Source organism: Phocoena phocoena, chromosome 7 (genome assembly GCF_963924675.1).
Source record: "Phocoena phocoena chromosome 7, mPhoPho1.1, whole genome shotgun sequence".
NCBI lineage: Eukaryota > Metazoa > Chordata > Mammalia > Artiodactyla > Phocoenidae > Phocoena > Phocoena phocoena.
The window spans coordinates 111,044,643-111,071,906 of NC_089225.1; the positions used below are offsets into that span (position 1 = coordinate 111,044,643).

General features: G+C 45.2%; 1 protein-coding gene across 1 annotated transcript in view; it reads right to left on the reverse strand.

Moving 5' to 3' along the window:
• IQCA1 (IQ motif containing with AAA domain 1) overlaps positions 1–27,264 on the reverse strand; it is a 168,458-nt gene that overhangs the window by 64,982 nt on the left and 76,212 nt on the right. The window contains exons 9-11 of the mRNA XM_065880633.1: positions 18,678–18,753; positions 11,544–11,650; positions 11,285–11,386 (exon numbers count right to left, since the gene is read on the reverse strand). Of these exons, the coding sequence (XP_065736705.1) occupies positions 11,285–11,386; positions 11,544–11,650; positions 18,678–18,753 (285 nt within the window). The remainder of the gene's footprint in view (positions 1–11,284; positions 11,387–11,543; positions 11,651–18,677; positions 18,754–27,264) is intronic.

A 27,264-nucleotide genomic window follows, 5' to 3' on the forward strand; every position in this document is an offset into this window, starting at 1 on the left:
TGTTTTCCAATCCACGTGCATAGTATGTTTATCTATTTAGATCTTCTTTGATTTCTTTCATCAGCATGGTGTAGTTTTAGCATACAAGTCCTACACACATTTTGTTAGCTTTACACCTAAGTATTTCATTTTTGAGTGATTTTAAGAGATATTATATTTTTAATCTTGGTGTCCATCTGTTCATTGCTAGTAAACAGAAATATGGTTGATTTTTATATGTTCCCCTTGTACCCTACAACCTTGATGAATGCACTTTTTTATTTCTAGGAGTTTCTTTGTAGATTCCTTGAGATTTTCTAAATAGACAGTCATGTCGTCTGCAAATAGGGACTGTTTATTTTTTAAATTTCCTTTGCTTGTCCTACCGCACTGGCTAAAATGTCTAGCACTATGTTTAATAAAAGTGCAGTGAGTGGACACACTCTCCTTATTCCCAGTCTTAGGAGAAAAGCATTTAGTCTTTCACTGTTAAGTAGAAGGTTAGCTGTAGGTGTTTTTGTAGATTCTCTTTATCAAGTCATGGAAGTTCTCTAATTTTTCTGAGAGATTTATCATGGGTGAGCGTCAAATTGTGTCAAATACTTTTTCTGCATCAATTGATATGATCATGTGATTTTTTTTCTCCTTTCGTCTGTTAACATAGTTGATTCCATTGTTGATTTTCAAATATTGAACTAGGCTTGCATTCCTGGAATAAACCCCACTTGGTCATGGTTTATAATTCCCTTTATTTTTGCATTCTATTTGAAAATATTTTAAGAATTTTTGTATATATATTCATGAGGGATATTGGCCTATATTTTTCCTTTTTTTTTTGTACTGCTTTTGTCTGGTTTTCACTTAAGGGTGAAAAGCTTGTTATAAAATGGGTTGGGAAGTGTTTCTTCTATTCTGGAAATGACTGTGTAGAATTGGTGTTAATTTACCTGTGAATATTTGGTAGAATTCTCCAGTGAAACCATCTGGTCCTGGAGATTCTACCTGGGGAATTGTTTTAATTACAATTTAACTTCCTTAATAGATGTAGGGCTAGTCAATTTATCTATTTCATATTAAATGAGTTGTAGTAGTTTGTATTTTTAGGAATAGTGTGTTCATTTCATGTAAGTTGTCAAATTTTGTGTGTAGTTGTTTGTAGTATCCCTTTATTATTCTTTTGATATCTGCAGTCAGTAGTGATACCTCTTGTTTCATTCCTAATGTTGGTAATATGTGACTTCTTTTTTCCTTTGTCAGTCTTACTAGAGGTTTGTCAATTTTGTTGATAATTTTCAAAGAGGCAGCTCTGTTTCATTGACTTCCCTATTGTTTTTCTGTTTTCAGTTTCACTGATTTCTGCTCTTATCTTTTTCTTCTCACTTTGTGGGTTTTTTTTTTTTTTTTCTTTTGCTCTTCTTTTTCTAGGTTCTGAAGTTCTGAAGGTGGGAGCTTAGATGATGGATTTGAACTTTTTCCTCTTTTTCTAGTGTATGTGTTTAGTTATAAATTTCCCTCTCAGGACTACTTTATTTGTGTCCCAGATTTTTTTTTTTTTTTTTGTGGTACGTGGGCCTCTCACTGCTGTGGCCTCTCCTGGACGTGTAGGCTCAGTGGCCATGGCTCACAGGCCCAGCCACTCCATGGCATGTGGGATCTTCCCGGACTGGGGCACGAACCCGTGTCCCCTGCATCGGCAGGCGGACTCTCAACCACTGCGCCACTAGGGAAGCCCTGTCCCAGATATTTTTGATATCTTGTATTTTCATTATTTGTTTTGAGTTCTCTTGTTTCTTTTTTGTCCTATGAATTAGAAGTGTGCTGTTTAGTTTCCGTGTGTTTGGAGATTTTCTTATTATTTTTCTGTTATTGATTTCTAGTTTGATTCCATTGTGGTAGGGGAATGCACTCTCTGTGATTTCATTTCTTTTCAATATGTCGAGATTTGTTTAACGGCACAAGATAAGGTCCGTCTTGGAATGCATTCTGTGGGCATTGCAAAGAATATGTATTCTGTTTGTTGGGTGGAGTGTTCTATAAATTTCCATTAGACTCTGTTTGTAGATGGTGTTGAGTTCTTCAGTATCCTTGCTGATGATTTTCTGTCTAGTGTTATATCAGTTCTTGAGAATGAATGTGGATTTGTCTGTTTTTCCTTTCAGTTCTACTGGGTTTTGCTTCCTATATTTTATAGTTCTGTTGTTTGGTGTATGCACATTTAAGATTAATATGTCTTCGATGGATTGGCTCTTTTATCATATGTAAGTTCTTCCCTGACTTTGATAATTTTCTTGGCTCTGAAATCTACTTTATGTGATACTAGAATAGCCATTCCTGCTTTCTTTTGATTGTTTGCATGATATATTCTTTCCATCCTTTTACTTACAACCTGCTTATATCATTATATATCAAATGAGGTTCCTGCAGACAGCATATAGTTGGGTCATGTTTTAAAATCTACTTTGGTATTCTCTGTCTTTTAATTGATGTGTTTAGACTATTTACATTTAATGTAATTATTAATATATTAGGACTTGTCTACCATTTTTTGGTTATATTTTTAATTTCTTTATTTGCTTTTTCCTGTCATCCTGTAGGTGACTTGACCGTTTTTAGAATTTCATTTGATAGTGTTCTTTGAGTGTATCTCTTTGTGTACTTTTCTAGTGGTTGCTCTGGGTGTTATATTATATATGCATAGTGAATCAGAGTCTACTCATGTCACATTATGAGTGAAGTAGAAAAATCTTAATTCCCTTTACATGCCTTTACCCATCCCCTGTCATTTGTAATATTGTTTTAAATATTTCTTCTGCATCACTGAGAACCAAGTCAAACAAATGTCATAATTTTTGCTTCAATCAAATAACATAATTTAGAAAGGGAAGAAAAGCCTATTTACATATATACATATATATATATATGTAAATTTTTATTGGAGTATAGTTGACTTACAATGTGTTAGGATTTCTGGCTTTTCTTGAAAAGTTGGAAGATCTGGCAGGACAGGGTATGCCTTCCCGCCTGGCAATCACTGGCCAGAGCTGAGTCACGTGTGCTGTTTAGTTCATCACAGTCCTATGCCTGCTTCTCTCACTTATGGAACTTGACTGACACTGAAGGCGTTTGAGTTTGAGACTCCCGAGGTAGACGATCCTTGGTTATATCACTGAGCACCTGCCACCTCTAGTATTTCTGAAGTACCCAGGAGGTCCATGACATGGAGTGTTTTGTGATTTCATTGATACCCAGATTACCTATATTTTTGGTTACCAAGTTATTTCTTCCTTTCTGATGCTCCAGGTTTTTTTTTTTTTGATCCATTTTCTTTCCATTTAAAGAAGTTCCTTTAGACATTCTCTCAGGGTGAATCTGCTGGTGAGAAATTCTCTTAGTTCTCCTTCATCTGAAAATATCTTGATTTCTTTTTCACAGTTGAAGAATATTTTTGCTGGGTATAGATTCTGGTTGGCAGTTATTTTATTTCAGCACTTGAAAAAGTATTGTGCCCTTTCTTTCTGTCTCAGTTTCTGGTGTGCAACCCACAGTCATTTAAGGTGTTTTTCTCCTATAGGTAAAGGGTCATTTTTTTCTCTGGCTGCTTTCCAGATTTTTTCTTTGTCTTCTGTAGTTAGAAGCTTAGTTATGATGTGTCTCAGATCATATGTCTTTGGATTTATCCTGTTGGGTATTCATTTAGCTTCTTGAATCTGCAGGTTTATATCTCCTGTCAAATTTGGGAAGATTTCAACCATTCTTTCTTGAAGTGCTTTTTCAGCCTCATCTTCTTTCTCTTCTCCTTCTGAGATTCTGATGGCATGAATATATGATTTTTTTTAATAGTCCCATAGTTCCTAATTCTCTGTTTAGCTTTTTTTTTTTTTTCCAATTGATTTTCTCTGTTGTTCAGATTGGGTAATTTCTATTGTTCTGTCTTCCAATTCACTGATTCTTTCCTCTGTCTCCTCTATTCTGCTGCTGAGCTCATCCAGCATTTTGCATACTGTACTTTTAAGCTCTAAAATTTCCATTTGGTTCTCCTTTATATCTTCTACTTTTTTGCTGAGGCTTTCTGTGTTTTTCTTTTTTTCATTTGTATCTAGCAGCTTTATAATTACTCATTGAAGCATTTTAATCATGGCTGCCTTAACATGTTTGTCAGGTAATTCTAACATCTCTGACACTTCAGACTTGGCATCTGTTGTCTGTTTTCCTTCAGTCTGAGATCTTCCAGGTTCTTCTCTGATGAGTGACTTTCAATAAAACCTAAACATTTTTGTATTATGTTATGAGACTCTGAACTTAATTTAAATCTGTTGTTTTAACTCTGACACTGCTCTGGCAGGGGAATAGTGTGTGTGTGTGTGTGTATGTGTGTGTGTGTGTGTGTGTGTGTGTGTGTGTTGTGCTGTTACTGCCAGGAAGGTAGAAGTCTAAGTTACCCAATCCATTGTGGGAGGGGCTCCTTATATTTCTGGGTGGGGGTGGGAGTTCTGGCTCTCCATGTGGTCTCCACTCACACTGAGGTGAAGGTGTCCTTGTTACCACTGGGAACTGGTGAAGTCTTGACTCTCCACTAGGTTGCCTCTGATCCATCCCAGCAGGGAGGGAGGGGTGCCTTGTTATCACTGGTTGGGGGTGGAGTCCAGATAGATTCCCCATGTAGTCTCCACTGACATAGTGGATGGGAAGGCTTCACAACCAATGGGCAGGAATGAAAGTCTTTGTTCCTTATTTGATCTTCTCTGACACCACTCCAGTGAGGGTGTTGGGTTGTCTCCTATGTCTTCATGAGGGAAGAAGTCTAGGCTCCCCATGGAGCCTTTGCTGGTGTGCACTGGAGTGGGGCCACATTTTTTCTGTGGTGTTTGGATGGTGCAGGGTGGTTATTAACTAAAGCCTGTTTTGTCTGATACTGAGTTACATTAGCTATCTTTTGGCTAGTACTTTGATGGTTTCTAGTTTACCATCTATAGTTTATAGTTTATTTTCAACATATCTATTTGTTATGCTTAAAGTGTGTTTCTTATAAATAGCATATAGTTGAGTTTTTTTCCAGTCTGGCAATCATTGTCTTTTAAAACAGAACATTTAGTCCACTTACATTTTAGGTAATTATGGATTAAATTAATTGAATTTAATTCTATCAAATTCATATTTGCTTTCTTTTTATTATTTATTTTCTTTTCTTTTTATTCCTATTTTTCCTTTCCTGTATTCTTTTTGATTAATTATTTAAAAATTTCTGCTTATCTTCACTATTACTTTTTTGCTATACATTTTAGTATGATTTAAAAAATTATAAAATACATCATTAATTTATTACAATTTACCTTAAATTAGCTCTTTTTGGCTCCCTGAACAATGCAGCAATCTCACAAGTCCGTTTACTCCTACTCAACTTTTCTGTTGCTGCTGTTATATATTTTCTTTGTATGTATGGTACAGACCCTTATTCTTGCTTTAAAAACCAGAATATTTTAAGAATAGTTAGCTTTTTATACTTGCCCAAATTTTACATTTTGAAGAGCTGATTATTCCTTCTTACACTTTTGTTCTCTCATCTGGGATTCTTTTCCTTCAGCCTGAAGAATATCCTTTTAGTATTTTCATATTATGGGTCTGCTGCTGCTAAGTCAAATCAGATTTTGTTTGTCTCTATTTTATTTTCATTTTTGAAGGATATTTTCACTGGGTATAGAATTCTAGGTTGGCAGTTATTTCTTTCCAGTCTCTAAAGATGCTATTCACACTTCCTTCTGGCTTCCATGGTTTCTGTTGAGAGATTTAGTAGTCTTTCTTATTTTTTGTTATCCTGAAGGAAATGTGCCTTTTAAAAAAATCTAGTAAGAGTTTGCCTTTTATCTTTGACTTTCAGTATTTTGACTGTGATGTGTCTAGATGTGGTTTTCTTTGTAATCATCCTTCTTGGACCTCAGTAAGGTTCTTGAATTTGTGGATGTGTGTATTTCATCTGATTTGGAAAATTCACAAACATTACTTTTTCATGTATTTCTTCTGTTCCATTCTCCTCTTTTGGGGCAAATTCTAATTACACATATGTTACAACTTTTGACCATGTCTCAAATCTCTCTTCTTCTCTATTCTGCTTTTTATAGTATTTTTTTTTCTGTACTTCAGTTTGGATTTCTTATTGACTTGTTTTTGACGTCAACCTGCCTTTTGCGATGTCTATGCTGTTGTTAAACCAGTTAGAAGACTTCTTATTTTTGGATACCATATTTTTCAACTGTAGAATGTTTATTTGTTTCTTTTAAATGTAGATTCTAAATTTCTATTTAAATATGGCATTTTTTTTCATTTATATATGCTAGCACTCAGGAATGCAAAAAATAGAGCCAGTCAAGAATCTTATCCTCAAGGAGCTTCATGGCCACTTCAGGAACTCCTATGTCCTTAAAGTTTTTGTGATTAGAACAAGAGAGGAGCTCGAGAGAGAGAGATGGCCTCTGAGAGTCAGGACCTCACTCAGTGATGTCATAATGGGGGTGACAGCAAATCCAGGGTTGATTCACAGTCCTGCATATCTGCAAACTTGTTTTTGAAAGTACAGACTCTTTGTCTGTCTTGTTATCTTCTGTACCTCAAATGCCTTGAACTGTACCTGGCACACAGTGCCCAATAAATAATATTAAATGAAACAATCAGTAAAGATGATATGTCCCCCAAGATCTGATTTTGGATCTCTAAGTCACAACAGAAGGTGGAACAGACTGTAATGTAAGTAGATTAAATTATAATGTGAAATATAATTGCCAAGGGAAACAGACTCTGTAACCTTCCTTCTTGTAAGAAAATGAACATGAAACTATAATAACTCATCAGAAGGTTGCTTGTTGAGTATGAAATAAGCAAAGGAGGTGGCTGGATGCTCTGAATTGCTACCTATGCCATACTGTGACATCTTGAGGCACTTATTTAGCCTATAGGGGTCAATCTGCATAGGACCTAGATTTGATTAATTAATTCATTCAATATTATGTGCTGAGGACTTGCTACATGCCAGAAAAGGTTACAAAGGTGAGCAGAAAAGACAGTCACATAGTCGCTGGACTCATGGCCCTTCAGTAGTAGATCTGGGAAGGCAGAAACAAACAAAATGATCTCACCAGTAAATGTAACATTAAAACTGTGATAAAGCACCAGGAAGACATGGGACTCAGAGTCAAGTGTATGTGTAGCAACCAGACTTACTTTGGAGGGCCCAAAAGGCTTTCCTGAGGAAGAAGGGCTTAGACTGAGACCCCAAGGATGAGTAGGGGTTAACTACACTCGGGACTGAGGGTGTGGGGGTAAAGACAGTTCTTGAGAGGGAACAGCATGTGCCAAGGTCCTGTGGTGGGAGGGAGCACAGGGTGTTTGAGGCCCAAAGAGGAAGATCAGCGTGCTGGAGTGCAGCCAGGGAGGAGAGGTGGGTGATGAGCCTGAAGAAGAGGACACTGGCAAGGTTGGTCATGGCCTTGTAAGCCTGTCATCTTTATCCTTGGGGGAACCGGGGTGTCATTGAAGGGTTTCAGCATGGAGTGCTAAGGTCATATTTGTATTTCGAAAGGAGCACTCAGGCTGCTGTATAATCTCTGATCAAGTCACTGTTTGTGGATAATGCTGAAATAATACTGTCAAATTCTATCCCTCTGAGTCCTCTTTCTCTTTTTCTATGTTCAAGGCTGCCCATTCCCCTTCTGCTAATGGTCTTCTTAAGGAGGGGATTTAGTATAGCTAATTAAGTTTCAGCTTATGAAATTAAATCATAATTATGTCTCCCAAGGTCATTTGGATTGGAATTTTGAGAACTGAAAACTCTACAGTTACACAATTACCATCAATCTATTGGGGTACCCTGAGCGCATCTATTGTGTGTTCAACCAGTTTAATTCCAAGAGAGAAATTCATAGCAATTTCTCACCCTGTGACATGTCATGAGTTAGGACATGGTGAGGGCAGACACCAGGCTGCGAGGAGTGAGAGGGTGGCCTTGGGCCAGACTGATGATCAGGTGCTGGGTAAGAGGACTATTCTCAGCTGGAGGAGTGCAGTCACCTCCTGGCTTCATTTTCCATTTTGTTTGGCTTGATTTCCATGTTCAGTCATGAAAGTATCACTTTCTGAAGACGTGAAATTCATTAATAGGGCCAATGGGTGGCATATTTATTTCCTATTGATGAGGGAATAGCCTATAGAGCCCTCAGTGGGCTACAGAGATGGAGCCTCAGTAGAGGCCCATGAAGGACATTCAGAGTCAGAGTTAAACTATACACTGTAAAGTCAACACAAAAAGCATTAGGAGAGAGCCACTGTAAAGACACCATACAGCCCCTGGGCTGTCGAAACTAGTCACTAATGTAGCTGGGAGTGTGGTAAACTCTGAGGGAGTGTGTGAGTCCCAGGAAGAGTTGATGGACCATGGAAACCTGAGAAAGCCTTCGAAGGGCAAAGGCTGCCCACAATCCTGCCAGCTCCTCTGCCTGGAGTATCCTGGCCCCAGAGGTAGGGCTGGCTCTGGATCAAAGTGGACCATGTTCACAACACTTCTGATGCCAGATGTGCGGGGTTCTCCCCCGCCAAGCAGTTTTCTGCAACACCAGCTGGGGGGTCCTGCAATCTAACTCAATTCTGACACTGTCTACCTGGAGATAGAGTCGGATCCCACACGTTAAGGGTGATGTCCCACCAAACTGATCCCCAGCCCAATTCAGATGCCAATTGCCAAGTCCAGGTTGTCACCTATGTTTCTGACCAACCGGCTATAAACCCCTCCTCAGGTATGATTAATTTGTGAGAGTGGCTCACAGAACTCAGGGAAGCACTTACTTCCATCCACCAGTTCATTAAAGGATATGATACAGGATACAGAACAGCCAGATGAAGAGGTATGTAGGGCAAGGTCTGGGAGGGTCCTGAGTGCAGGAGCTCCTGCCCCTGTGACATTGGGGTGTGTTACCCTCCCAGGATGTGGATGTGTTAACCCACGTGGAAACTCTCCAAATCCCATTATTATTGGGGTTTCACGGAAGCTTCCTCATGTGGGCTTGATCAATTATTAACTCCATTTCCATCTCCTGTCCCCTCTTTAGAGAATGGGGGTGGGTGGAGCTGAGAATTCCAGGCTTCTAATCATGGCTTGGTCTTCCCTGTAACCAGCCCCCACCTGGGAACCATCTAGGAACCCACCCAGCATTGCCTCTTTGTAACAAAAGACGCTTCCAGTGTGCTTATCACTTAGGAATTTTTTTTTTTTTTGGAGTATAATTGCTTTACAATGGTGTGTTAGTTTCTGCTTTATAACAAAGTGAATCAGTTATACATATAAATATGTTCCCATATCTCTTCCCTCTGTGTCTCCCTCCCTCCCACCCTCCCTATCCCACCCCTCTAGGTGGTCACAAACCACCTAGCTGATCTCCCTGTGCTATGCGGCTGCTTCCCACTAGCTATCTATTTTACGTTTGGTAGTGTATATATGTCCATGCCTCTCTCTCACTTTGTCACAGCTTACCCTTCCCCCTCCCCTTATCCTCAAGTCCATTCTCTAGAAGGTGTGTGTCTTTATTCCTGTCTTACCCCTAGGTTCTTCATGACATTTTTTTCCCCTTAAATTCCATATATATGTGTTAGCATACGGTATTTGTCTTTCTCTCTCTGACTTACTTCACTGTGTGACAGACTCTAGGTCTATCCACCTCATTACAAATAGCACAAAAACAGAAAGATAGATCAATGGAACAGGATAGAAAGCCCAGAGATAAACCCACACACATATGGTCACCTTATCTTTGATAAAGGAGGCAGGAATGTACAGTGGAGAAAGGACAGCCTCTTCAATAAGTGGTGCTGGGAAAACTGGACAGGTAGATGTAAAAGTATGAGATTAGATCACTCCCTGACACCATACACAAAAATAAGCTCAAAATGGATTAAAGACCTAAATGTAAGGCCAGAAACTATCAAACTCTTAGAGGAAAACATAGGCAGAACACTCTATGACATAAATCACAGCAAGATCTTTTTTGACCCACCTCCTAGAGAAATGGAAAGAAAAACAAAAATAAACAAATGGGACCTAATGAAACTTCAAAGCTTTTGCACAGCAAAGGAAACCATAAACAAGACCAAGAGACAACCCTCAGAATGGGAGAAAGTATTTACAAATGAAGCAACTGACAGAGGATTAATCTCCAAAATTTACAAGCAGCTCAGTAACAAAAACACAAACAACCCAATGCAAATATGGGCAGAAGACCTAAATAGACATTTCTCCAAAGAAGATATTCAGATTGCCAACAAACACATGGAAGGATGCTCAACATCATTAATCATTAGAGAAATGCAAATCAAAACTACAATGAGATATCATCTCACACCAGTCAGAATGGCCATTATCAAAAAATCTAGAAACAATAAATGCTGGAGAGGGTGTGGAGAAAAGGGAACACTTTTGCACTGCTGGTGGGAATGTGAATTGGTACAGCCACTGTGGAGAACGGTAGGGAGGTTCCTTAAAAAACTACAAACAGAACTACCATATGACCCAGCAATCCCACTACTGGGCATATACCCTGAGAAAACCATAATTCAAAAAGAATCATGTACCAAAATGTTCACTGCAGCTCTATTTCCAATAGCCAGGAGATGGAAACAACCTAAGTGTCCATCATCGGATGAATGGATAAAGAAGATGTGGCACATATATACAATGGAATATTACTCAGTCACTTAGGAATTTACAAGGGTTCCAGGAGCTCCCTGCCAACAAGCAGGGGCAGACACCAATATGTATGTTTTCTCTTATCTCTCAGGACCCTAGTATGTGAACATGGAATATTGGAATCCAACTGGCTACTCTAAACCACTATGAGACGGATGGGTGGCAACTGAAAATTCAATTCATCGGATTCCCCGACTCACAAAGAACCTGCTCATTGCCACTGGCTTCCCCTACAGATCTTCTAAAGGGAGAGACGGGTGGGCATTTGAGACACATGCCCCAGCTCCTCCGATAGGTCTCCTCCCACTTGTGGGGCTTGGGTACCACGGATCTGCAGTGATGGGGGACTGGGGAAGTTACTCCCAGACTGTTGGATTTATCTCATTTATGAGCCCACAGCCCTGAGGGCTACCTGGTGGACCGACGTAAATTCACCAAAGGTAGGCACGTTTCCCGGAGAATCAGCCTGGGACAGCCGGGGTCCGCGGGCAGCACGCATGGATGGGCCACCGCCCGCGGGGGCCGGGCTCCTGGTCGTGGTTGGGATCTGCCCTCTGCTTCCCGTGCATAAGGACCACTCACCTCTTTACTTCCTTTCTTCCTTCCTGTTTTGCCCGATAATTCCCTCTCTCTGTTCACAGCTAGTTTTAAGTTTTTTAGTTCCTGTCTCATCAGCTCGTCAACCTAGGTGAATACAAAAGGTTTAGGTGACTTCGCATGACTTGTGTTTTCTTTGTGAAGTTAAAAATAGCTTAAATTCTGGGTAGGTTATTAACAGGAAATTGTAACAAAGCACTGCAGCGAATGACTTGCTGGGACTACAGCATAAAAGCAGTCTTACCTGCAGCCTGATCTCCGACTCCAATTCTTTCCGTTTGTCCTCTTTGATCAGTTCGGGATCATAGCCCTGGGGGACATTCCACGATTCATCTTTATTCTTCCACAGGTCTGTACTCCAGAAGGATAAAGAAAAAGAAAATGAAATTTTTTCAGCGTGAAGACTAATGTCGACTTAAAAAAAATGTACAACGTGAGAGTTGCGAGTCAGGTTTTATTTGGGGCAAAATGAGGATTATAGCCCGGGAGACAGCGTCTCAGAGAGCTCTGAGAAACTGCTCTAAAGAGGCAGGGGGGAAGGTTAGCATATATGTGATTTTGGTGAAGGGGGAGTACATGCAACCGAGCATATTTTTTTGCAGAAGGTTCCTGCTAGTCTCGAGGAGCAGTCGTCACCATGAAGGATTTTAGTGCTTTTCTAGATAGGAGGAGATACAAGAATTGGGCTCATAAAATCTTCTCCTGAAAATATCTAACTATTCTGAAGACCTGCTCTGCCAGTTTTCCCCAGAGCACAGAGGGCCTCATGTATGCTCTCCACCTTGAGCTCCTTTCAGGGGGTGTTGGAAGTCAGCAGCCGCAGTGGCTCATGATTTAATCCTTGTAGAGGTAGATGGCAAGTGCCCGTTCCTTTGTGGTTGACACTGAGGAATGCAGTTTTGCGATATATAACACAAACTCAGTTTTCTGCTCTACATCCTTCTCCACTTCCCAAACAGAAGGATTGTGCCTGTATAATGTCTAAAAAATAAAGAAGGAAACTGCTAACGTGTAAAGATCCAATAAAAAAGTATGAAACAAACAGTATTCTTCCATACGATTAAAAACATGTAAAAAATAACATGTTAATTGTGGGATTATACAGTTATAGGTGACTGTTTCTGTAATATGTTTTACATTATTTTTATTCTTCAAATGATGTGCTAAAATAGGAGAGATTTTGTTGCTAGTTCAACCCACCAGTAATTTACCCTGGCTCCTAGTAAAAGCCAACACTGAATACACAAGTACCCACTACTCGCCCCTAATTCAACGGCTCTATTTCTGTACCACTTTTTGGATGTTTTTGAAATCATACACATTTTACATTTCCCTTTTGCCTGGCAGTTAGGAGGATGGTTAGAGAAATGTGACCCTAGAGGAAATAAGGGTAATTTTGTGTCACTGGAATAAATGGAAATAAACCTGTTTTCTCAGAAGGGGAATTCCAAATTGTACAGAGGTGCAGATCACTGGATCCTGGCTGCCGGATCGGGGGATCTCCCAGCGGAAAAAGACTTGCCAGTTTGGGAAATGAGATCTCTTCCCCGAATTTGTGTTCAGAATGTGATGGAAAATTTCTGGAACCAAACCTGCAACCACCACTCCGCTGGGCCACTTTGCCGGGAGCGCATCCCTGGAGCACGGATGCCGTGCAACTCGGGAAGGCAACCGGGGGCCACGGGGCCCCAGGCAGGGGCTTCCCCACCTCTGTCTGACAACGGCTACGGCTTGGGAAGAAAGGGGGTCGTGCGGGGCCTGGATGGCAGGCGGTGAACGATGGGATGGAAGTTTCTCAAGCACAGCTTCTCCTACGAGCACCGCACGGGATCCTGAGACTAGCCAGGACTGTGTCCCCCGACATAGCTCATCAAGAAGGGTGGCATTAGAGGACAAGCCATAGAGGACAGTCACAGTCACAGGCAGAAACATACGTCTGGGCGCACAGAGCAGGAGGTGTCAACTGTGAAGGTGGACAGCAGAGAAGATTCTCGGAGAGTCAAGTGGGCAAACAGATGAGAGAGGAGGGTGGAATCTCCACGTAAATCATGGAGGCCGGGGATGAGCAGAAGCTGCGAGAAAGGAAAGGAGAAGGGACGGCACGTGGTGTGAGCCAGGAATGGCTGCAGATCCTGGGGAGATGGAGCAAAAGGGCGACGAGATGCAGATGCCCAAGAACGGGCGACTGGGCGAGGGCATCGCCTGCAGGGCTCCAGCCAGGCGGCAGCCCCGGCAGGTGGGTCCCCCATGCTACCGCTTTCCAGCTGCTGGTCTTACAGTCTTCCCTTTCCTTGTCAACAGTCTCCACCTCTCGAGGAGCGAGGAACCAGGCAGGACAGCGGCTACTCTAAAAACACTTGTGCCCAGAGAGCAGGTGGAAGTGAGGAGGCGGAGGACCACTGGGCGTGTCCTCCTAGCGGCGTCCGAGTCAGGGCCACACAGGATGCAAGGGAAGCAAGACGGGATGCGGCTGTGCAGCTCCAGTTTTCCCAAAGTGTGGGTCGGCTCCACAAGCCACAGGCTGGAGACCCTGACGCTGCTCCCAGAGGCTGGCACGGAGATCTCTGGAAGCGAGAGGGGTCATCACAAGGTGATGGCCACACACAGGTCAGGCCCGGCTCACTTCCTGGACAGTTAGCTGGGCAGAGGGGTCGGCCTGTCTGGATTTCAGGCCCGGTGAGGGCTCTTAGGCTCACCGCCCTCCCACCAGCCAACCAAGGGCAGTGCGGCCTGGACGGGGCCAGTCCTTGGCTGGTCACAGTCTGTGCCAGGAAGACAGCAAGGAGAAACCAACGGGTGATGCAAAGTTTCAGGGGCAGAGTTTTGAAAATGAGGATGATGGAAGTACCCAAACCTTTTTCTAGGGTGGCTAGTGTGGATTTATAAGAAATCGACAAGAAACACATCACAGGGGGGTAAAATTTTCATAGAATTGATTCACCCACATGTCCTTCCCAAGCAGGGTGGCCACGTGAGAGGTGGCCCAGCCGCTAGGGCTCAGACGATGGGACGGGATGATAGGGCAGGAGAGGTTTGGGGGTGTGCCTCCTGTATGCCTGTCTGAGGGTGACCTCAGTTTCTGCTCTGGCCTGAGTGCCTGTCCGCCCTCTCCCCACAGAAGGGGGATTTTGCAGTGAGCTTGGAAGGTGTGAGTACACAAAGGGGAGGCTGGCTCACGGGCTTGAAGGCAACCGCCCCTTCTCTGTACGTTTTCTGAAATTTACATAAGCTTAGACTGTGGAAAACTTTGAAATGCAGGAATAACATAATGCTTCTTTTTTGTGGGTTTCAAATTGTAAGCGCTCCCCCTTGAAAATACTATAACTGTGTTAAAACGTGCTATTCACTAATAACAACTCTTTCCTAGCAGATTTCCCCCTTGTATGATGACTAAATCTCCTCCCACAGCAAAAGCCACCTGTTTCATTAAGATCTTTTAGAGCAAAACTGCTCTGTTATTTAAAGGAAGCTACACTGCTTTTTCAGGGGATAGATTTACTAAGACTGGGAAGCAATGCGTTTCAAAATGAAAGGAACACAGAACATTCAACAGAAAGGAAAGCAAGATGTGATTGTTTATGTAAAAGCAGTGACATTCCCATTTCTGGAGCTGTAACTATATTTTACAGATAAAGCAGTTCGTAGCAGCCTTTCCCGGTTTCACCTCTAGTTCATGTAAATGGACCTAGTTTTCCACTGCGACTTTGTTTTTCTCATGACACTTTTGCACAGGGCCCTTCTCAATCCCTTCAAGAATTTCATGGACATTTCTAAATGCAGGAAGCTGTTCATGGCTCTCAAAGGAAAACAACGGCCCGCTCTTTCCTACAGCAGAGAATGAGCTTTTATCCCAGAATTGGGAAAGCAGGAGCTGCGGCAGCTTTTGCACGATGAGGGGTGACCGAGGAGGGCGCTTAATCTCAGTGATTAAAATGCTAATGTTTCGTCTGAGAAGGAAAACCTTTGATTTTTATGAAAAGAATTCTCAGGTGAAAACATTTAATTTCTGTAAGTTACTGAAGACCTGACAGATAGCTCATCAAATGCCCCAACAGCCAACTAGGAAAATCACGCTTCATGTTTCCTGCTCCCCAGTGGCTTGTGTTTTCTTAGTCTTGATGGAAACAGATATTACACACCAGGTGTGGGTCGTTTCAAGAGCTTCGCTGGGTGGGTCTGCAGGCTTCCCATGGGAACATTAGATGTCCCCCAAATTAATTACTGTTTTTATCAAAATAATGCATGCACCTTATTTTAAAGTCAGAGTATTGAAAAGATTATAATAAAAAAACTCTGCCTTCCAGTTACACTGTCCAGTGGCATTTATTCCCACATTCATTCATTCAAAAATGCATTGACTAGATTCAGATTTATTCATAAATCTGATCTATTTGTAAATTATGAAATTCATGCCCTGCCCTCATGGACCTGGCGCCCCCTTCCCACCCCCTGCGGGGAGACAGCAAACACACACACGGAAGTCAGAGGGAGGTGAGTAAAGTGGAGTCAGGGGTGGGCACAGGTGAGGCGGGAGAAGGCCTGAAGGGAAAAGCATTCTAGGCAAGGGGAACAGAAAGCACGACAGCCCTGAGGTGGGGGGGGGGCCCAGGGGAGGGGGGCGTGAAGTGATCTAGCTTCACGGGGGCTCTTTTGGTTGTTTGTCTGTTTCTCTCCCAATGTCTAGATAATACGCATATACTGCTGCTTCTTGATGCATCAATTTTAGACACGGGCTCCTGGCTCCTTGTTAAGGTAGGTGAGAATTTTGCTCTTCCCCACTTTTCTTTCTTTCTCCATATGCAGTTACATCAGAGGCCAAGGGAGCCAGGCCTTCCAAATCCCGAGTGTGAGTGCATTGAGATGTACCTGGCACCTAAGACTCCCCACCGGCAGCCCCTCTCAGGACACCCAGTAGGACAGGCTCCACCAAAATGAGGGAGTAACAGGAAAATGAAGGGGTGACAGTCAGAGAAGGCAAAGGAAGCCCCAAGGAGGACAGCTGGCAGGGCTCCAGAAGGGAGGTGTTCAGAAGAAGAGTAGCTGGTCAATTACCTAATGCGTTCGAAGGCCTGGAAAATTATCTCGAAGGTTGGTGACAGATATGCAGAATAGGAAACAAAAGCCAGTGTGTACAGACCAATACATGACGTCATGGGAAGTGGTGTCTTCACAAACGGCAGCTATTGTCTGGGACCCAGCCCTGAGTTCCGGGGGCACCACAGCCAGGCCTGTGACTTACTGCAATTCCTAGCTGGGTCCCTCGGAGGCGGCTGAGGCCAGCCTAACAAGCCATCCAACTTGTGCCACTGTCCCCACCCATCTACCGCCACCGCACCTGGTGTGCTGTGAGCCTGCTGATGGCACGTGCCAGCTTTGTAGCTCCAGGCTAGCATTGCACCTGCACACTGGAGTCAATCAATGTTTGTTGAGTGAATATGTAAGTGAATGGATGCTTTGATAGTGATTGCTTGGCACCATTGTTTGTTAAAGAGTTGGTATTATCTTGGTGGGAATGTAAGTTGGTGCAGCCACTATGGAGAACGGCATAGAGGTTCCTCAAAACTAAAAACAGAGTTGCCATATGATCCTGCAATCCCACTCCTGGGCATATATCTGGACAAAACTGTAATTTGAAAAGATACTTGCACCCCAGTGTTCATTGCAGCACTATTCACAATAGCCAAGACATGGAAACAAATTAAATATCCATCGACAGAGCAACGGATAAAGAAGATGCGGTACATGTATACAGTGGAATACTACTCAGCCATAAAAAAGAATGCGGTGATGCCATGTGCAGCTACATGGATGGACCCAGAGATTAGCATACTGAGTGAAGTAAGTCAGAAAGAGGAAGACAAATACCATATGATATCACTTACGTGTGGAATCTAAAAGATGACACAAATGAACTAATCTTCGAAAGGGAAACAGACTCACAGACATAGAGAACAGACTTGTGGCTGCCAAGGGGGTGGCGGGGATGGGGGAGGGTTGGAGTGGGAGTGTGGGGTCAGCAGATGCAAACTATATAGAATGGATACACAGTAAGGTCCTACTGTATATAGCACAGGGAACTATATTCAATATCCTGTAATAAACCGTAATGGAAAAGAAAAAGAGTTGATGTTCTTAAACGTGAATGATGGCAGGTCTTCTATCAGTAGACATGATAGAAGATCAGAACTGCTGATGGTGGGTAAGTGATGTTTACCGCTCCTGGTTGTTATAAAGGTAAGTAAGATGGGAACGAAAACACAAAGCCTTCAGCGTCTCGGGCACCTAATCAGTGTTAATTTACCCTTTGACCTCCTTCCCCCCCAATTAAAGCAGTCGCTAAATTCTGCTGGGGTCATCCTATCCCTGTGCTTCTGCCTTCGTTCAGCATCTCAGGTAGAGTGGGACCTTTGCCACTTGTGGTAAGTGAAAGAATTTCAGGAGGTACATGGACATTCTTTTTTTGCCACACTGCACGGCATGCGGGATGTTAGTTCCCTGACCAGGGAGTGAACCCGCTCCCCTTGCAGTGGAAGTGTGGAGTCTTAACCACTGGATTGCTGGGGGGAAGTCCACGGACATTCTTATTTTATAGAACCGGCATATCAAACCTGCAACGACTTTTGATATAGTTGCTGAGGATGAGGCTCAATTAATTGGGATAAAAACCGTGCATCAATTAAAAATAGATATTAAGTAAATAACAGTAGCGGTGCTGTCCACCTAAGACCAGAATTAGGGAGGAGGCACGCATGTGACTGGAGTTTGGAAATATTCTACTTCATGCCCTTATTGCATTTTTCAGGAATTTCCAAATAACACTGATGGCCAGGGTCACCTTGGCAGGTCATTCTGTGTTGGGATTTGTTGTGAGGGTGGAGTGGAACCACAGGATTTGGGTAACCGTTCCAGGAAGGTATAATGAGAGTATCTCAAAGACCAATTCATACACTTGCCGAATGAGCCAGATTATACTCTGCTAAGTATGCTGAACATGGGAGAAAAGATTTAGGTGTCAGTGTTCAGGCACGAGTCTTAGTCTAATAGGATTAAAACATTTTACTGTACATACGGCATTGATTTTCTTAATTTAAACAATCCAGGGAAAATCCTTCTTCCCTTTCATTCCTAGCAAGAGAATGTTCAGCTGGAGTCTCAAGGGTTTAAAACAGAACAGGGGTTTAGATTATGTTCTCATCTTCCTCTTTTACCAGTTATATGCCTTGAAGCCACCCAAAGGAATTCTAAAAGAGAGATGGACAGAAGGTCCTGGCTGTGAATTGCATTTTTGCAGCCTCTCATGACTGGGCACCAAATCCTGCCCAACAGAGGCTGAGGCCGCACTGGGTGGACAGGAGCGCACCTCTTCTGCTCAACTGACCTTTGTATACGTTGTTTCCTTCTTGCATCGTATTAAGGAAAACACTCGGTGACATCTGCCAGCCCTCACCTTCATCCTGTGAAAGCAGAATAATACACTTGTTAACTACAGGCAGAGTTTATTTGTCGTGATCAGACAGTAAGAGGCACGTACATCGTGGTTGCTGTGGCTACAGAAAAGCACGTAGACTCTTTTCTGGTTTGTGCAGTGAAGGTCCAGCCCCTCGTCTGCCCACCTGGGCAGTTTCCCTGCTGACCAGTCTGAGCAGGGAGTGCTGTGTCCACCGACCAGGGCGGGGATGGTCTGGAGACCTGGCTCTACCTTCAGGCTCCCTGGGGTACCCCACCCCGAGTTTGGTCCTGTCCTCTGATGCTCTGCTCCTTCCTTGCTCTGAAAGCTGATGCCCACCCACGTCCTGCCACCTCCTTCGCCATGTTCCCAGGTTTGCTGCTGCTCTCCGTCTGTGTTCTGCTCCGCCACTTGTCAGGTGGTGGTTTGCAGGAGCACCCGGGCTGCTCCTTTCGTGGCTTGCCTGTCCCCTCCCTGAGCCAGGAAGCCAGTCCTGAGCCCCAGCCTGAGCTGGAGGTCCTGCCAGCCTCCCTTCCCTGGGCCCCCGCTGCAGAGAGAGCCCGGCCACGCCACCCTTGGTCCCGGCTGCCCCATGTGCAGCCAGATCGGAGCTGCAGGGACACCGGCCACTGCAGCTGGAGGGTCTGCCCCGACCCCCAGCAGAAGTCGCCCTACACCACCAGGGCTGTTCCGCGTCGTGAAGAGCCATACCTCGCAAAGCCCCATCCGACGTTTCTGGGCAATAATGTTTGTACTGTATTAAGAGTCTGGTGCCCCACGACCAAAATCCTGCTTATTGTCACCCCACAAAGGGCAAAAGGAAGGATGCTGCTCTACAGCACGTCTATGGGGAGTTTCCCAAAGCAATCAAAGTGCTCTCTGTACAGCTTGAAGGAGGAGCCGCAATAAGATGGTGAGCATCTCTGGTGACTCTGGGCACAGGACGTGCCCTCGTTTCTGGGACCCCACGCGCCACGGGCCGTGGTCCGGCAGTGTTCGTGTACTGGATCCCCGCCTACCTCTCCTCCCCTACTCCACGTGGCAGTCGGGAAGACACGTGATACGAGCTCACGAGAGCGATGGGAGCTCCCAGGAGGAGGTCAGGGTGGCGGGAGGACTCTGACTCCTGCGGGGTTGGGGTGACACGGGGGACCTGCCTGAACCACAGCTCACGGAACACGCAGGGGCTAACACAGCCTCCTCGCGAGGCCACCTGCCTTGCAGAAGCGGGGGGAGAACCTGGACCCAGAACTCCTGGGGGCTCCACGCCTGTGGCGCAACTGACCCACCTTCCAGGACCCACAGGAAATCAAAGCTCACGGGGGAAGGAGCCCCACTCACTCACACAGCCCGGGACACCCAGGCCTTCGGGAAGAATCAGCCCGAGAAGCACGGAGAAGACCAGTGCTGGGAAAAGCCATGTCCTTGGATGAAACATGATTCGTGGACAGAAAGGGGCATCTAAAATAGCTAATGAATACTCTCAGAGATATTCCTCATCTCTCTCCCTGCCTGGGTATCACTAGGCATTCACGGATCTTTTGGTTTTTTTTTTTTTTTTTTTTTTTTTTTGCGGTACGCGGGCCTCTCACTGTTGTGGCCTCTCCCGTTGCGGAGCACAGGCTCCGGACGCGCAGGCTCAGCGGCCATGGCTCACGGGCCCAGCCGCTCCGCGGCATGTGGGATCTTCCCGGACCGGGGCACGAACCCGTGTCCCCTGCATCGGCAGGCGGACTCTCAACCACTGCGCCACCAGGGAAGCCCGATCTTTTATATTTTTTAGTCAGTGCGTTGCTGACGGACGTGCTGTTTCTCTTTTGGTTTTAGATACTCAGATCGTCCTGTATTTGGCCTCTGGGAGCCCCTACAGGTGGTGAGTGTGCGCCTTCATGGGTAGAGGTGGGGCGGGGGGAGGGAAAGCAAGGGGAGCATCATGGAAGTGCTTTCAGCAGAGGGACCAGTCCGTGTGAGTCTGAGCTGGAAGGCCACGTTGCCTTTGGTAACTGGAAGTTAGTAGGGCAGGGGCGTACGGAACAGGGCCAGCAGACAGACAGAGACACAGAGACAGAGACACAGAGAGGGGACGGGCTTTGGAAGGCCCATGAGCCGTGTTCCTCAGAGAGTGTGAACTTGGTCTGAGAGCAGGGCAGCCACCTGGGGGTCCCCGCAGGAGCCTGGCATGAATGGATCTGCCTGTCGGGTCATGACTCTGGCTGGAGCACGGGCACAGGCCGGAGGGCGTCAGGGTGCCCACCTATCTCTGACCAGAATTCATTGTCCCATCTTCTTCTGTGGAAAATTCTTCTTAGGTCTGAGGCAAATATCCCCTCCTCTGTGAAGCTGTCCTGGATTGTCCCAGGTCAAAAAGACTCTCCCCTTGCTCAGCAGGATCTGCTCCTCCTTCCTGGCGCCTGTTTCTCTGTGCATACTATGGGCTGTTTGTGTTCCTGTCTTAGCTGCTCTCTTGGGCTGTGGGCCCCCATGGAGGAGGATTCCGTCTTGCTGACGTTTTGTACCCCATATGGAACCAGCATCAGGCCTGTTCTCTAGGTGTTTAACGCATGCAAGTAAAAATAAGATTTATAGGTCTATTTGTACAGCTTTATTTCTATAATAAATATCAAGTTCTCAAGGGGAGTAAAACACTGTTAAGACCAGTTTTGGAAACATCTGATCCTGATTGCACAGAATGACAGTGGACGTTAGCGGTTCCCACGACTTTCCACGTGGTAATGACATAACTGGCCGTCACAGGAGACACCTTTTAACCAGAGAGAAAGCACGATGGAACACGTCTGCTTTCCTTTTCAGAGATACTTCTTCCTTTGGTCAATAGTTCATTGGACATATCCTTTCCTTTGGTTGCTGTTTTAAACACTTAATATCTTTCTCATTTTGACAATTATTGGGAGAGAGAAATTCCATGAGGAGGTTTTACCCTCTCAACTCCAAAGTCACTTTTTTTTCCTGAATCTTTCACCGTGAAGGGGTCATACAAGTACAGTTGCACCTGTCAATGGTGCCTGCCTTGAACAACATCCCTTTCTGATGGAAGCTTCTCGGGCACAACTCCCAGCTCAGCCGAGTGGCTGGAGAGTGTTCTAACCAGAGAGACATGCCTCTCCTGGAGCAGCCTCACCCCAAGGAGCTAGACTGGGCAGCCACATTGGCTCCCTCTGCACTGGCGGGGGCACACAGATGACAGGCAGGCAGGGGACTCTGCCTGCAGGTGGTCCCAGCCACCATACGGCCTTCTTCAGAGAAGGGGGTGGACAGAGGAGCTGGTCCCAGTGGACCTGGGTCCTGCGACTCCTGGCTCCAGCCCACGCCGGCCAGGTCCTGAGCCCTCCACGCGCCCTGGCTCCATCTCACTGTCTGCTGACCCGAGTGCCCTGGTGTTGCCACCCTGTAGGCCCAGTGAGTCCCAATAAGAGACAGAGTCTTAGACATGTCCAGCCTTTGCATTCGTTCAGAAATGTTGTAAATATCACTGAAACTGACAATTTTTAGTAAGTTACCATCTATTGTGTGACATGGGTCCTTATACAGCACAATTTTTTTCCTTAATCATCATCAATGAGATAGCGATACAGAGAAAAATGCAGAGGATTCCAAAAGATTTTTCATTGTCAAATATCGTATCCTAGGTATTTGTCTTGGTGAAGTTAGGAGAGCAGACGGAGGTAAACAGTGTGCCTGGCCACGCCCCTCCCCAAATGTTAACCCTTAGGATGATTTCTAGCCTGGCTTAAAGAGGGACTCAGATGAACAGAAGCCCTCTTGAAATTTTCTACTAGCCAACGGGTGCATCTGAGGTGGTCTGTGGGTGGAGGGACGGTCGGCACTTCACATTAGTGGGTAAGTGTCAAAATTCAAGTAGTGTCACAACTGTTCCGTTTTTTTTTTTTTTTTTTAATTTTTTCGGCCACACCATGCGGCATGCGGGATCTTAGTTCCCCGACCAGGGCTCGAACCGTGCTCCCTGCAGTGGAAGCGCTGAGACTTAACCACTGGAAAGTCCCTGTTCCGTTTTTTTTTTGCGGTACGCGGGCCTCTCACTGCTGTGGCCTCTCCCGTTGCGGAGCACAGGCTCCGGACGCGCAGGCTCAGCGGCCATGGCTCACAGGCCCAGCCGCTCCGTGGCATGTGGGATCTTCCCAGACCGGGACACGAACCCGCGTCCCCTGCATCGGCAGGCGGACTCTCGACCACTGCGCCACCAGGGAAGCCCCTTGTTCCGTTTTTTAAATGGGGGTATGTGTTTCAGCATATACCTATTAACATACAAGTCCAAAAGTCCAACTGATCGCTTGTGCCTTTCAGATTATCTGATGGTTCCCTTAGGGTCTCTGTCCTGGGGTAGGAGTGAGGCTGCTGTGACTGGGAAGAGGCTGATTACTTCCCACTGAGCTGAGAGTGAAATTATAATCCGGTTTTAGATCCAGAAGTGAAAAAATCAGCCCAGAAGCTATCATCATTAAAAACTGCCTTTAAAAATAAACATGTATGAAAATAATGTGATATCTCATGAAATTTGACTTGTAAAAATACTTCATCATCTCATAACTGTTTTCAAGCTTGCATTTAGAATGTCATTTGCCTTTTCCGCTCTCACATTCCATTGAGACTAGAGAATCAGTTACTCAACCTTTTTGGCCTTCCCACATGAAAGATGTACGGCAGATCCGACAAAACCTACAATTTGAAGTCTAAAAATGTATAGCAATGTCCTCAATACATCTGTCCCAATTTTCTCTGTGGATATCTAGGTTTAATTTTTGTCAGAAGGACCTTCCTGGCTATTACTGTGGAATATACTACTTTCTCCCTCAGGCCATCCAGACCACCAGCTTGTCTCCTTCCCCAGCCCACCCACCACCACCCAGGCTCGGCGCCCACCTCTGTAGGCCTCACAGGCCCCCTTTGCTGGGGGAGCCACTCTTACCTCTGTCCACCTGGCTGACCTCCTTGCCCTTTAAGAAGACTTAGCTCAAGCTAACACTCAGCCTTCTCGTAGCTTAACTGACATGCTCCTGCTTAGAATCCTTACCTGTATCTTGACTTCACATCTCCACAGGATGTGACAATTAACAGTTACTGGAAATAATGTATCTTAAGAAACTATATATATATATATATATATATATATTATATATATATATGCATAAAGAAATTTCTGGAAGGGTATATACACCAACATGTTAATGACATTAACTTTGGGTCATGGTGCAAGGGCAACTTCTATTTATTTTTCTCTTTCTGCTAATCAGTGATTCTTTCCCCCTCTCCGTTGAACGCGTACTGCTTGAGTGACGTTATATAATGCTTGATATGCTAATGAGATGAGCCTTGGCAGGGTAGGGCCAGGCCAGCAAAGGAATCCCGGGATCCTCCCGTCTTGAGCGCTTACTTCTCCTGGAAGGAAATCTCTATGACCTTTCCAGAAAGTCACAGTTTAGGAAATCAGGGTCCAGAGAACACAGTCCACCTGAATCAGTCTGGTTCTGGTCCGGGCGACACCCAGCTGGTGCGGTGGGACAGCTGTAGCAACTGAAGCCCGAGGCGGTCCCCGTGTAGGTGGGTTCTCCACCTGCCTGTTGTCTTTGCATGTACCTCGCTGTGTCCTTCAGAGCTGAGCAGTGTCACACCAGTTTCAAACTTGCTTCCTGTCATACTGAGAGGACAGAGGCCATTTGAATACAACGGGCTCCCCTTCTCCACACTCTTCTCACTTCTTCAAATGCCCGTGTCTCTCCCGGCTCCTCCTCGACTGCCTTTGGCTGCACAGAAACCTTGTCTTACTCTATTCGGCATCACCTCCTGATAATTTTAAGCTCTCCCAGGCCAGGGGCACTTTTCCCTTGGTCCCGGCACATTTACAGTTCTTCCCCATCTTAAAGTCCTCTCTCAACTAAAGTCATCATTTTGCAACTTCTTGAAGGAGGTGTGTCCACCAGCTGCCCACATGTCTCAGCCAGAGTCCCCTGCCTGCCTGTCACCTGCCGCCCTTGCTCCACTCTCCTGAAATAGTCCCAGTGATGTGCTCGTCACCACGCTTCCTTTCTCAAGCTTCCTCCTTGACTTTTCTGCGGCATTTGACACCAGCGGTCCCTTCTCTTTAAAGAGTCTCCTGACTCTGCCTCCATCGTATTCTTAGTTTTCACTTCTCATGGTGAATGGACTGAGGGGAACAGAAGGGAAATGTTCCTTTCCTCCTTCTAGAAATTCACCCAGGTGGAAAATTAAATAGGAGAATCATCGCGCTGAATTTCTCCCTGCGCCAGGCTGTTTCCGTCTCCCTGGTTGGTTTCACCTCTTCCCCCTGCCCTCATAGGTGGATGTAATCCAGATCCTCCAACATATACCCACACTGATTTTCCTAAAACCCACCCACCCTCCCGCCTTCACTAGGGTTTCCTGCACAGGGGCAATTCCTGCAACTACACCATGTCTTGACCCCGCCTGAGTTCATGCTGAACCTCCAGCTGATTGTCGGACATCTACCTGGATGTCCCACCATCGAGGTTCTGAAGCCAGTTCCTGCTGCTCAAGACGCTTGGAAGTCACCTCAACTCCTGGTCTCCGTCTCCACCTCAAACACCTAGTCCACCAGGCTGGTTATCCTTTGCCATATCTCCTGCATCTTTTCCATGTTTTTCCATCTACCACTTCCACCCTAGGGTCCTCACCTGAGTACCTCCTCATTCCTTCAGAAATAAATACTGTACAGCTCCTGAGTTTCAAGCGTTGCTAGCAGTGCTGATCAGAGTTACGCTGGGGTCCGGGCACTCTGGCTGCTGCGGGAAGAAGAGATTGCACGCGCAGGGCAGGAGGCGGGGCAGCGGCCGGGAGATTTTGTTCCCCTGAGATGACGAGATGTGCGTACACTCCTGTAGCTCTCCTGAGATGCCACCCGCTCCGGGAAGCCTCCACCTTGTCCAACGCTTATAGAGCCTCACTCTCTTCTGAGTCCGCAGTGCTTCTCTTGGCCCTTCCCTTAAACAACCCAATATGCCCTTTCCGTATGCAGTGGTTTTTGAGCTTTGTAGAGGGAAGAATCCTTTGAAAACACAAAGAAAACCCATACACCTTCTTCCCAGGAGAATGCATCTCGCATAATTCCGTACAATTTCAGGGTGTGTATCCATAGGGTCTGTGTTCCCTGGGTTAAGAGCCCCTGCCTCTACAGCCCAGAAGACTCTCACTTCCTTATATCCCCTCTCTTACTGCACTTCAGTGGACACAGAAGATGCTCGGTATGTATATTTCCATAATGAAATCCTTGTTCCTGACAGCAGCCTCTGGAGACCCATGACACTCACTTTTCCATCTGCGTGAAGTAGTGCAAAATTTGGTTTGAAATACTCTCAAATTACATAAGAACGTGGTTGGCTCCACGGTTCAATGTGGAGCACCTCCTTGGGCCAAGGGGCACTGTGGACAGAGCGGCTGGGGGGCACTGCAGACAAACAATAGCTTTTCAAGCTAATTGTGCTGCAAGGTCCAAGGATCTTTCCAGAAGAAGTGAGCACCACGTCAGGTCATTTTATGGCTGGAGGAAACTTACAGAAGACTCCTTAGTATTTGCGTGAGCATGTGTCATGGGCAGGACAAAACCACTGAAAGTAGCTCCAAATGGTTGAACACACGGAACATTGAAAAACAAGAAAGAGAAAAGAATCGTAGGGATGGATTACAGAGTGCTCTTTTTCTGTATTTTTGTTTCTAAAGCCAACATGAGGTCCAGAGTGAGGCAAATAAAATTATGTTGGTATTGAAAGCATATTTGCAGAGATTGCTATTGGTCTGCAGAAAATGTCCTTCTGCCACCAGCATCTCCTCTATCAAAGCCCTCGTTTAAGGGGATCTCCTTATCTGCAATCCTCAATACTTTTAGAGATGGATTTAAAACAAAAGATTTCAAAGAAAGACATTTGTTTCCCTTACTGTTGAATTTTGAGAATTCTTTATATATTCTAGATACAAATTATTTGTCAGATATATAATTTGAAAATACTTTCTCCTAGTCTAGCTTGTCTTTTCAGCTTTTTCACCGGGTCTTCTCTTTGTCCATCTTCTCTCTGCAGAAGTCTCTGCCAGGCCCCCCAAGGGATCACTCATTGCCTGCTGCAGCCTTTCCGGGTTCCACACACTGCATAGCTATCCTGGCCTCCTGTCATCCATGCTCTGAAGTTGTCCTCTGGTTATGTGGCTTGGAGATTGCCTGGAATACTGCCCCCGCCCAGCCTTACGATCCACTCACCCTCCAGGCCCCTCCCAACAGCTACTCCCTGGATATTTATGCTCCTTTGCAAATGCATCCCAGTTCAGCTCCCCCTCTACCCAGTTCAGCTTCCCCCTCTACCCAGTTCAGCTCCCCCTCTACCCAGTTCAGCTCCCCCACCTCTGTCCAGTGCTACTTCTCTACCTCCCTCCCTTGCAGGTGATGTTCCCAAAAAACCACCTGCATGTTCTCCATCTCAGTGTTTCCAGGGAACCCATAGACCACCTATTGCCC